The sequence below is a fragment of the Bos taurus genome, chromosome X (assembly GCF_002263795.3).
Source record: "Bos taurus isolate L1 Dominette 01449 registration number 42190680 breed Hereford chromosome X, ARS-UCD2.0, whole genome shotgun sequence".
In the NCBI taxonomy this organism is placed as follows: domain Eukaryota; kingdom Metazoa; phylum Chordata; class Mammalia; order Artiodactyla; family Bovidae; genus Bos; species Bos taurus.
The window spans coordinates 59164353-59176002 of record NC_037357.1 but is presented as its reverse complement, the minus strand read 5'-3'; the positions used below and the strand labels follow the sequence as shown (position 1 = coordinate 59176002).

The window sequence follows — 11650 nt, the reverse complement described above, 5'->3', positions numbered from 1 at the left end:
AGGAGATCCAACCAGTCTATCCTAAAGGAAATCAGTCCTGAATATTCATTGGAGGGACTGATGCTGAAGCTGAAACTCCAATACTTTTGCCACCTGATGAAAAGAGCTGACTCATTGGAAAAGACCCTGATGCTGGGAAAGATTGAAGGCTCGAGGAGAAGGGGACGACATAGGTTGGATGGCATCACTGACTCAGTGGACATGAGTTTGAGTAAACTCCGGGAGTTGGTGATGGAAGTCCATGGGGTCACAAAGAGTCGTACAGGACTGAGCAACTGAACTGAACTGAACTGAAACAAAGCATTCTTAGACTTATTGTCAAAACACAATCCATAAGAGGAAAAACTGACTAATTGGACCTCCAAATTGAGGTCCAAATGTTTGTTCTATAAATGCTTAGGGGAAGAGGATGCAATCTGGGGGAAAACATTTGCAAACCATGTATGCAACAAAGGATCGGTACCCAAGTAAAGAACTCTTAAAAATTGACTGTAAGAAACTATTCAGTTAGAAGATGCCAAGATATATGAAGAAACATTTCACTGAAAAGGATATACAGATGTTAAATACACACAACGAAAAATAGCAGCTGTCATTAGGCATTAGGGAAATGCAATTTAAAACCACACTGATATATATATATATATATCACTGTACTCCCATCACAATGGCTACAATGAAAAATAATGGCAACAACAAATGCTGACAAGGATGTAAAGAAACTGGATCTCTCATTCACTTCTGGTGGGAATGTAAATAGTGTAGGCACTCTATAAAGGCATATGGCAGTTCTTACAAAACTAATCATGCACTTGCCATACAATCCAGGAACTGTACTATTGGGCATTTATTCAGGGGAAATGAAAATTTAGGTTATGCAAAATCTGTAGACAACTGTTCATCGCCCCTTTATTTGTAATTGCCAAAATTTGGAATCAATCCTGATATCCTGCAATACATGAATGGTCAAACAAGCTGTGATACCTCCATACCATGGAATACTCCTCCGCAGTAAAAAGAACAAACTCTTGATATTGGAACAACTTTAATAGATCTCCGGAGAACTATGTTGAGTGGAAAAAGCCAACTTCCAAAGGTAACCTATGTATGATTCCATGTAATATTCTTAAATGACAAAATTACAGAGATGGAGAACAGTTTAGTGGTTGTCAGGAAGAGAGGGACAGAAGATGAGTAACAGTGGAGACCCTTGTGGTGTTGGCACTGTTTAGTATCTTGACTATGGTGGTGATCACATCAACCTACACGTGATAACTTTTCTTAGAGCTGTACACACAGGCAGATGGGTGCATATAGAATTGTTGAAATTGGAATAAGGCAGATAGATGGTACTGATGTCAATTTCCCGTTTGTAATATTGTACTGTAGATATGCTCTGCCAGGTGGCCCTGTGGTAAAGAATCCACCTGCCAATGCAGGAGACATGGATTCGATTTCTGGGTTGGGAAGATCCCCTGGAGGAGGAAATGGCAACCCACGCCAGTATTCTTGCCTGGGAAATCTCACTGACAGTGGAACCTGGAGAGCTACATACAGTCCAAGGGGTCACAAAAGAGTAGGACAGGACAGTGACTAAACAACAACTATAGATATACATGATGTTATCATTGGGAGTGAAAGGTATTTGAGATCCCTGTGAATTATTTCTTACAATTGCATATAAATCTATGATTATCTCAAAGTAAAACTTCTTAAGAATGACTATGAGATGATCTATGCTTGATCCCCCATTTAATAAGTAGAGAAAAATAAAGCATAGAGATAATCATCAGTTTAGCTTGAAAAAGACCTGGTACGAAGTCTAGGTTAGGACCCACGTTGGAGTTCCCAATTCAGAAATCAAGACTGGAATGAATATAAGGACCACCAGCATTTACACTAATGAAGAACCTTTCAGAGCATTCCAGCACCCCCTTATACAGTTGCCAAGTGTACAAGATATCCTGAGCAAAAACTGCCCAGTTGAAAAGAACCATTTGATCATAATAAATCATTGGAAGCTTTTAAGCCACTAGGTTTGGGGATGGTTTGTTATGGAGTAATCAGAATACTACATCAAGCGAGGGGAGCCAGTGGTTGTAGCCAAATAGATGAGTTGTTAAATCTCAGTGAGTCTACTGATTTTTAATACTGGGATCTATGCTTGTCCCCGTCTGTTCCCTGACACCCATTTTCCTGAATACTCTCTAAGCACATTGGGAATGATGATGGGGGTTAGGGGATGCAGATACAAAGGAAATTAAACAACCAGTCCTTGGCCTTGAGGAACTCAGTATAGTGAGACAAAACATCAGTGCCTTAAGTGGCATGAGAATGGTTATGAGGCAACAAATCAGCAAGTTCAAACTAATATAGTATAGCACAAATTGAATGCATGTGGTAATGTATGGCTACCTAGGTAGCAGGATGGAGCTAGACATTTTGGGCCCTGAAGGCAACATTTCAGAAAGGGCCAAGTTTTCTTTGTTAACACTGAAATAAACATCCCCAGCAATTCAGGGCTAGTTGGATGATATTAACACTTGTGAAGAAAGAAAAAAAAAAGACAACTTCCAGGGATAATTATTTTTGTTTTCATTCTCCTTTGTTCTCTCTTCGTGATATATGATATGGTTTTGGCAAGGACAACTGCTCTGAGCATCAGTTTCCTCATCTATAGACTGGCGATAACAGCCAGAGAGCAGTGAGTTGAAAGTCAGGAAATCCTAACTGGAAGGTCAAATCTATCTAGCGCGGCCTTCCATACATCAGGTCTCCCGCTCCCTCCTCCATCAGTTTCTTCTGTGACAGGAAGAGGTTGATTAGAATGGTCCAGAAGTTCCTGCCAACTTCAACACTTGAGGCCACGGACAGATCATTCGGTTTGTTGTGAAAGTTTAAAAAGTAATGATGATGCATAGGAAAGTACTCTGTAAGCCATAAAGTGGCATGTTGATGTTAAGAGTATCAAATATAAGGCAGTTCCACCTTGAAAAAATCCTGCAGCTCTCCTTTAAATTTAGGAGCTCAAAATATAAATGGGTACTGTCTGTCAAGGCACCGCTTTCAGGCCCTTAGAGAATTCTGATAATTTGTACCTCTTGCTCATGGAATAAACTCAAATCTGGACTAGTCCATCTCGGGTTCACCAAGGGGTCAGCAGTGATATTGCGATTTCACGGATGGGTTCTTGGTGAGCCACTCCCAAGTTTTCTTCAAGACACCTAACAGTCACTGGAGACCCTTTCCCTGGGTCTTAGGAACTCTCTTGGTGGACGAAAGCAGATTTCTAAGTCGTCCCTTGTCCCTCCACAGACACACACTCATCGCCATCCTGCCTTGAAGGGCACCAACGTTTTGTCACTTTACTAGCCGCGATGTGGATTTGAGATACACCCCGAAATGATCAGCAGCCTGCTATAGGGCATCATTTTCGAGGCCAATTCATCCCGCGTCCCGCGCGCCGGCTGGGGACCAGACCAGGTGCACGCAGAGCGGCCGTGGTGCCGGAAGAGAGGGCGCTGAGGGCTTTCAGCAGGGAAGTCGGAGGGCAGCCGGGGTCATCAGGCCGTGAGCAAGCGGCGGGGAGCTCCTAGGCGCCTCCAGCGCGGAGCGGGAGGAGGGGCCGGAGGAGATGTGCGGTCCCTTTAAGACCCCAACGCTCGCTTAGCCAGAGGAGCGGGGGTTGGGGGGTTGGGGGGTGGGGGGGCGGCTGGCGCTGCGTGATGGGAAAGTCGCCGGCTGAGCCTCACACTTTCTCCCGATTTCTTAACTTTCGGGTCGGGGGATAGGGGAGAAAGCGGCGGTGTCCGGGAGGCGAGGGGGTGCGGGCTTGCAGCTGCTGCGTGGTCGCGGACTTCCCGCCCGCGCCGAGCCGCCGGCCTCGCTGGCCAACTGGGGAGCGGGCGGCGGGCGGGCAGGTGGCCCCGGGCCGCCGCACCCGCGCCTTGGCTCTGCCCCCGGGAGCCGAGCGAACCGCTGCTCCCTCGTGGTGTGAGGGCGGTGATGTTTTTCCTCCCACCCACTTTCGAGTCCCCCCTCCCCCCTCGCACGCACTCTAGCTCTCGCCACAACCTGCGAATCCCAGACCTCGGAGGAGCGCCCCGGGGAGCTTGGAACGCCTGCACGCGTGGACCACGGAGGAGGCCGGTGGCCAGGTCAGTGAGAGGTGCCTGGCGCCTGCTTTCCCACTCTTCCTTTCCAGCCTTTGCGCAGGTGGGCCGTCTTCCCCCACGGCACCACAAACTTCCCCGAACCTGCCACCCCAGCCGGCTCCCTGTTCCAGCTGCCCGCGGCCCGGCTGGAGGCGGGGCCCAGGGCGCTGCACCAAGGTAGGTGGGTGGATGGGGGGGGGGGGTCGGCTCCCTCCGGATTCGAACTCGCCACTCCCGCTTGGCCTGCTTAGTTCCAGGCTCTGGAGCTGCGGGGAGGCCCCTTGGGTAGCCATCTAACAGGTTCTGCAGTCCCCTTAGTGATCGCCTGTGTCCCGAGTCTTTTTTGCTTGCTTGCTGAAGTGCCCTGGACCAGTAGGTGGTTCCGAGGTACTCAAGTTAAGGAAACAGAGCAGAAGGGGCTGGAGGCGCCTCTGTCCTCCTTGTGGACATCTGCCTCATTTTCTGGCCCGGACCACTGGGGTCAGAGTTGGACCCGCTAAGCTCAGGGTGCAACGCAGTATTGCCAGAACTCAGGGCCTGGAAAGCCTGCCTTCTAGTTCCTGTCGGCCCTGCCACTAACTTTATGAGAATGGGCAGTTGAGTTCTCTGGGCTCCAGGATGCCCATTTTGAAGGTGGAGTTGTTGTGGGGAATCAAAAGGAAATGATAGATAGCATGGTGTTTTGCAAACCAAACTCCAGTCGTTGTTTGTCCGTCATAGCGACGAAGGCATCTCAACTCAGACCAGAGACACCCTGACCTTGAAGCTGCCATTTTTCAGAGCCAGCCCACCGCCAGTGAATGGAGCTTTTCTTGTTGGGTGGTAGATTGGGGAGAGGATTTTAGCTGATGGACTCTGGCCTGCGACTCCAGTGTCCTCTTACTGTTTGTCCAAAAGAGAATTGTTACCCTGGGGGCTGTCCCACAGACAATAGTGCATGTAAGATTACAAGGGTAGTGAAGCCTCTAGGAAGGATTAAAGGAACACTGTGGGGCATGAAGAGCTGGCTGACCTGCCCATCCTTTAGCCTTCCTTTGGGAATGTCTCTGATTCTATTCTACCCAGGAGACCTCTTCTGAGAACGGACACTTGGCGGCCCAGATCCCTTGCAGTCACAGCCAGGCAAGGAGCCCTTGATCCCCTCCCTTGTTGCAAATGAACTTGGTGAATGCTTGTTTTACGAAGGCACCTTAATGGGTACATTTCTTTAGGATCTTACGTGTTTCTTAGACTCCTGTAAAGCCCACTCACCCTCCCCAGCTCGGCAGCGTTGGTCTCAGAATTTTTGTTTTCTTTGTTGTTTTCTTGTTGGAGCCTGGCTTTCTCCCAGATATGTCAATGGCTACATTTCTAAGTAACCTGTAAAAGAGCCAGTGCAAGTTCAATGGCACAACGGCCTGTGTGAAGCAAACAGAGAGTTAATGCCGAAATAACTCCAGTTAACTGGGTCAAAGTATAATTTGAAAAATTAAGGACAGTTTGGCTCTTTGCAAGTGTAAGAGTCGGCATGTTTGCTGAGCAATGCTCACTCGTGTTTATTGCTGCAGCCCCAACAAATGTCTTGAACTGTTCTCCTCCCCCCAAAAGAAAAAGTTAAAGGGATAAAGAGAAATTTAACAGAGACCTGGGGAGGGAACTCTTCTAGGTTTATAGCTCCATACAGAACATAAAGGCAGGACTTCAGGATCTTGTAAAGCAAAAGTGATTATTTATAAAGAGATTCATTTTCTGATGTTCTTCAGCCCAGCCAGGGAGGCCACACAGATGACAGGAATGCCAAAAGAGATTAATTGCTCTCTAGTCACCAACTTTTCTCTTTGCTCATACCATTAGTTGAGACCCAAGAAAAGCAAAAAAAAAAAAAAAGAAAAAACAAAAACCAAAACCTAAGAGCCGTTTTCTTGCCAGCTTGAGTTATGAGGCAATGCTACTGTTCACCAAATCACCCAACCATTGTACAAGAAAAACAATCCAGTTGGTTCTTGCATGGGGAGACCCGAAAACCATGGCTTCAGAAATCCCCCCTGAGAGCCATATGTGATTATGATAAATTGAATTTCAGTGGTTTAAAAAAAATCTTTCTCCTTTGGAGACTTGGGGGATAAGCTTATTAAAGAAGGCTCGGGAAGAACCTCACTGGGGTGAGTCGCTGTGTTAAAGCTGTTCATGGAAATGATTTGCTTCGAGGGAACCTGGTAACTCTCAGAGGACAGAGATGGACATTCTGAGTGATTGAAGAAGGGCCAGAAACTCCCAGACGGGATCTGGTCATCAGAACCCAGGTCTTTTGAAGGCTATGAACATGTCCCAGGAAAATTTAGTTGTCGTTTAAGGAGCAGGAAGGAGGTAGAGCGGCAAACCGGTCCTGCAAATCCTGGCTGATAGCATAAATTATTCTCTATGACCAGTTCTGCTTTGGTTACATACTCTTAATTTGAAACCATGGATTTTAAATTATCTGGCCAACTTCATAATATTTAAAGTAAGAGTGGTGGCATTCACATCGTGGCCCAAAGACAATTCAGTTCTCCAGAATGATCATCTTGTATTCCATCCAGCTCTCTATACTCAATATTTAGGTTGGACCTGCTGAAAAGATTGTTGAACTCACTTCCCATCCAGTGTTAATCCCAGACTGAAATATGGTGTTTCTTGAATTATTTAAATATTTTCAAATCCCCCTTTGGAAGAGTTTTGCCAGCTCTAAAGTCGATGGAAATGACCTGTGGCTGGATATAATCTATAGCAAACCTTCTGTGTTCTAAGCCTCAAAAAGCTTTCCACTCCTGAGACTGGAAATGCAGTTCTCCTATTTTTAGGAATGATAGGTGCTTTTGGGGTGGTCTTTTGCGTGGTGATGCAATGTGAACATATTACCTACTTAAGTTTGCCCAATATTCCTTAAATGGTCCATTTAAAATTTCCATTTCACAGGGGACTTCATGTGAGAGGAGTATGTCTGAACCATTCAGGTGCTTACATCACATCCATTTGCTAATCACATCTGTCTTTTCCAACATAAGTAGCCAAACTGAAAATCCTTATAGATCTCATAAGAGACACAGGCGAAACACTGATCAATGCTTGCCCCATCCCTGAAGGATTAAAAATAATGATAGTCTTGAAGCTAAGATCAGTTGACTTTCGTTTCAAAAATTGTTTGGGTCACTGCCTATTATTTTTATCTTGTTTGCCAAAATGGCCATTTTGCAAACCCCAGTTTCCCTTTTCTCCCAAAGAAAATCTCTTGAGAAATCAACTTTAATTCCCTTAGAAATGAGGATTTCAAAGTTTATTTTTTCTTTCCTATGACTTGCCTGTAAGGATTTAGCCTTAGCGTTGGATAGGAATGTATGTTAGTCCACTTACATTTTCCTCCACAGTCTTTGCAAGGCAGGAGAGGCCTTTTCTTTCTTTGCAGGAAAACAGTGCTTATTACACATGTAAATTCCCCCAGCCCTTCCCGCCCCCCAGTAGGTTAGAAGCCTGAGATAAGAGGTCTCCATCAGTTCCAGTAGATCTGTTCTAAGTCTTTTTGTCTGCTTTCTTCCCAACAGCTTGAGTACACGGGGCCCTGAAAGTTTCAAGTTGCCTTTTGCACTGGCTGGAATGAGAAAAAAGTGGAAGATGGGCTGCATGGGAGGCATGAGATACATCTTTTCCTTGTTGCTGTTCTTTCTTTTCCTAGAAGGAAGCAGAACAGAGCAAGTAAAACCTAAGTGTCTTGAGTTTAAAAAAAAACAAGATACTTTCTTGTCATTTCTTTGAGAAGGTGCTTATAATCTGAAGAGATTGCGAGTTAGCCCAAATGTGGCCCTGCCACGAATCTAAGAAAGTGAATGTTACTGGTTTATGTGTGAGTTGATAAAAGAAGGAGAGCTTTGAATCAGGCCAATGAATTTGGGGCTGTTTTTCTGATTATCATATAGTTTTCATCTCATAGAACACATGACACATTAGTTATTTTCCGTTTCCTGTTCTAAACTGTACAAATCTCATTCCATTTTACGTAATTCTAGAAATATCTGACAGATGAGCTGGATTTTTTCCCAAATTTCAGACTCTTCCACAAAGGTTTTCACTTTATGAAAAAGAATAACACAGAAAAGAAAAAGAAAAAAAAGTAAAGCAGGCTCTGCCTATTCTCTTCTGCCGAAAAACGAAGAAGGAAAAAACCTTCACACGAACTGGATTGAGATGAAAAATCCTTTGAGGAAATTGAGATTCCAGGGACCGTGAGCAAATTGGATGCCATTTGTTGAACGGAACGTCCCTGCAAAGCCAGGGAATATTTCTAGAAAGTCAGCGATCCGTGTCATGGGCTGACACATTGGAGAAAGCTGAGTGGCAGGAAAAGGGGGGTAATTAACCCTCCTTGCGGCCACATTTGGGAGACTTATGAGTAACCATTGACATCTCTGCCCTTGTTAGGAGCTGTCTGCCTGCCTTTGCCCACTGTGAGCCTCACCATCTTTGGGCCATTTGCAGCCACCTCCAAGGTGGACCCTGGCTCTGCATTTGAAGGAAAAGCCCTCTCTCTAGTTCCCCTTTTTGGCTGCATCAAAAGAAGCACAATGTGGAACTGGTCCAAGACGGGGCATTCTCTGCTCCACTGAACTTATTCATGAGAAGGAAGTGTGTAAGTATGCCTGGTAGGAACTGAAACAGCATCTGAAGCCCATCACTTCAACACGTATCCCCTTTATCAGCTTAAGTTAAATATATTGGGCATGAGGCTCTCTGTTAGGGAGAACAGTGCCGAATCTGTTCCACTGTTACCTGTCTTTCTGCTTCACTATGGTTTTCATAGTAAAGTGAGTCTCCTTCCTGGGAGAAATGGGGCTTTTGATTAGGCTTTTAAACATGAGTGATCCATTGTAATCTCGTATGATTGAGACACAAAAAAGGAAGTTTGAGCAGGGCACAGTAGGAGCAAGAGAGCTTAAATCAGCCTCTTCTCTTGTAGTCCTCAACCGACCTTCTTCTGCTTGAATACGTAATCCACCTCAGAACCCTCGTCTTCCAGAAGTTTGCCTTGATTTAAGTGGATGTGAGAGAAAAGTCCAGTCCATTCTCAGCTAAGCTCACAAGCAGCTGGACTTAAAACTCCTTTGTTTCTTAGGGAGAAACTTCCCTTATGGCCTTGTGGCAGCATGGGGAAGCTTGCAACTCTTAGGAGACAATCTTCTCTGGGAAGCCTTCCATATTAATGAAGAATTGAGTAATATTGTCCATAGAAATAGACAATTAGAGCTTAATTGACAAACCAAAGAAAAAATGTGATTGAAAACTGATTGACAGACCCCAAACTATCACTCTCTAACATTTCCTACTGCCTGTGAGTCTGTCCCAAGCCCTTTGGATATTCAATTGGTGTCAAAATGATTATGTAACAGATGGCCTAAGGGACCAGTTCTGGGCTAGTGTTTCCAGCTTATAGTCAGATAATGAGGCTTAGGTCATCGTCATTCCCTAAATGAGCCCTCAGCATCATTCTTTGGGGCCTGACCCAAGCTAACTGTCTCAAAGATATGTGCAAAGTTATCTCCACTAAAAGGAGACTCTAAAAGTCTATGCCTTAGGTATGTTGCCTCGGCACACATACACACTCACACACCCATACACTGCACACACACATACACTGCATGCACCGAAATTTATATTGCAGCTCTACAAGACATTAGAAACACTAGGAAACGGTTGCATAAATGATCCTTGTAATGCATTCTCATGCTACCAAACACTCCTTATTGCAAATGATAGCCCTGGAAAATGCTTATATTAGCTTATTTTGAAATTTCTTAAATTGTGAAATGAATACTACTCACTGAACAAAATGATGTGAAAGTATCTGAACTTCATAAAGAACCTGTTTCTCTCAACTCCCATTCCCGCACCTTAGGGATGACTGTTACTATTAATAATAGTAATAGTTTTCTGTTTCTTCCATGCTGTTTTCTCTCTGTGTTATCAAAACATACATATCTATAGGGATTTTTTCTTTTACAAAAATTGGATAATATATATATATATATATATATATATATTTTATTCCTTATAACTTGCTTTATTCAGCAGTGTGTCCAGGACATCCTTCCATGTCAGAACATTTCAGTGTAACAGTACCATGTTCATTCTAATGCCTACATAGTACCCGGTTATATGAGTGTGCCATGGATTGTTTAGATAGTCCCTATTTGTAGATATTTAGATTGTTTCCAGTTTTGTTATTACTATAAGTAAGGCATTAGTGAATGCCTGAAAGCACTTAAGCAAGTGTTTGTGAGTAATTGTCAGGTCAAAGTGTATGCTCAGTTTTAATCTTGGCAAAAACTGTCAAATTGTCCTTCCAAAAAAAGTATCAGTTTACACTTCCACCATATATGTATGCATGTCCATTTCTAATTCCTTCACTAAAAGTATTCTTATTCGCTGTATTCATGGGCCAGTTTACTAGAGGAAATCCTATTTCAGTTGTGCTGTGAGAGTTTCCTGTTACTGGAGTGTATTTCAATTACTTTTAATTCAATTGTATTTCTCCAGTGAATTGGCTATTTTTCAGTTGGGTTGCTTGTCTTATTGATTTGCAAAAGCTTATTTATTAACATTTTGTTATTTCAAATGTTGTTATTAACCTTTTGTATTTCACGTATTGTTTTCCCAGTCTGCCATTTCATTCAAACTTTGTATAAGCCGTATTTTCCCATATAGAAGTTTTAAATTTTTGTGTAGTCAGATCTGTCATTCATTTCCTTTATGGCTTGTGGATTTCTTCTTATTCCTAAGAAGGTCTTTCCTACTCCATATTCTTATATTTTTTCTACTGCTTCAGTAGTTTGGGGTTTTACCCATAGTTCTCTCTTCTACCTGAACTTTATATTCATGCTTGGTGCACAGTGAGGCTTCCCAGGTGGCTCGGTGGTAGAGAATCCACCTGCCAATGAAGGAGAAAAAGGTCCAATCCCTGGGTCAGGAATATCCCCTGGAGAAGGGCATGGCAGCCCCACTCCAGTATTCTTGCCTGGAAAACCCCATGGACAGAGGAGCCAGCCTGGCAGACTACAGTCGATGGGGACACAAAGAGTCAGACACGACTGAGCATGCACGCACACACATGGTGTGCAAGAGGGAACTAATTTTTTATCTCTGGGTAGTAGTTTCATGACTGTTATTTTTGTTCATTTTTATACTTCTGTTTATTCCAAAGATTTCACAATTGGCAATATTACTTTGACAACAGGAAAAAGTCCTTTGAAGTAAAAGGAAATCAGGATTCCCATATTGTGCTGTTGAGTTCTAGAGAAGAGTAGGTATAGGAATGGAAGAAGCAAAATGAGGGGAAAAAATAACAGAAAAAACTTCAAGAAATGTGTAAGGATCATAAAGTTTCATGTCGCTCCTTGCTGCCTGATACTGTTTTACCCAAGGAAGCCAAGGTTTTTTCTCACTCATGGGCTGGTTTGAGTATAAGCATGTTGGTCAAGGCAGATGCTCGG

The 11650-nt window shown here is 43.9% G+C and overlaps 1 protein-coding gene and 1 long non-coding RNA gene across 13 annotated transcripts in view; both read left to right on the top strand.

Moving 5' to 3' along the window:
• The first annotated feature begins 4066 nt into the window (after positions 1 to 4066).
• CHRDL1 (chordin like 1) overlaps positions 4067 to 11650 on the top strand; it is a 134055-nt gene continuing 126471 nt past the window's right edge. For 9 of the 12 annotated variants that reach the window (XM_059883261.1, XM_059883257.1, XM_059883254.1 and 6 more), the window contains exons 1-3: positions 4086 to 4157; positions 5220 to 5276; positions 7712 to 7869. In XM_059883261.1, coding sequence (XP_059739244.1) covers positions 7764 to 7869 — 106 coding nt within the window. In that variant the 5' untranslated portion in view covers positions 4086 to 4157; positions 5220 to 5276; positions 7712 to 7763. Of the gene's footprint in view, positions 4158 to 5219; positions 5277 to 5305; positions 5352 to 7711; positions 7870 to 11650 lie in introns of those variants that run through there. The other 3 variants (NM_001205187.2, XM_059883258.1, XM_059883259.1) reach the window with 3 other exon arrangements.
• On the top strand, positions 7918 to 10531 carry LOC132344283 (uncharacterized). The gene is made up of 2 exons (XR_009493487.1): positions 7918 to 8793; positions 9121 to 10531. It is a non-coding gene; the product is annotated as an uncharacterized lncRNA (long non-coding RNA).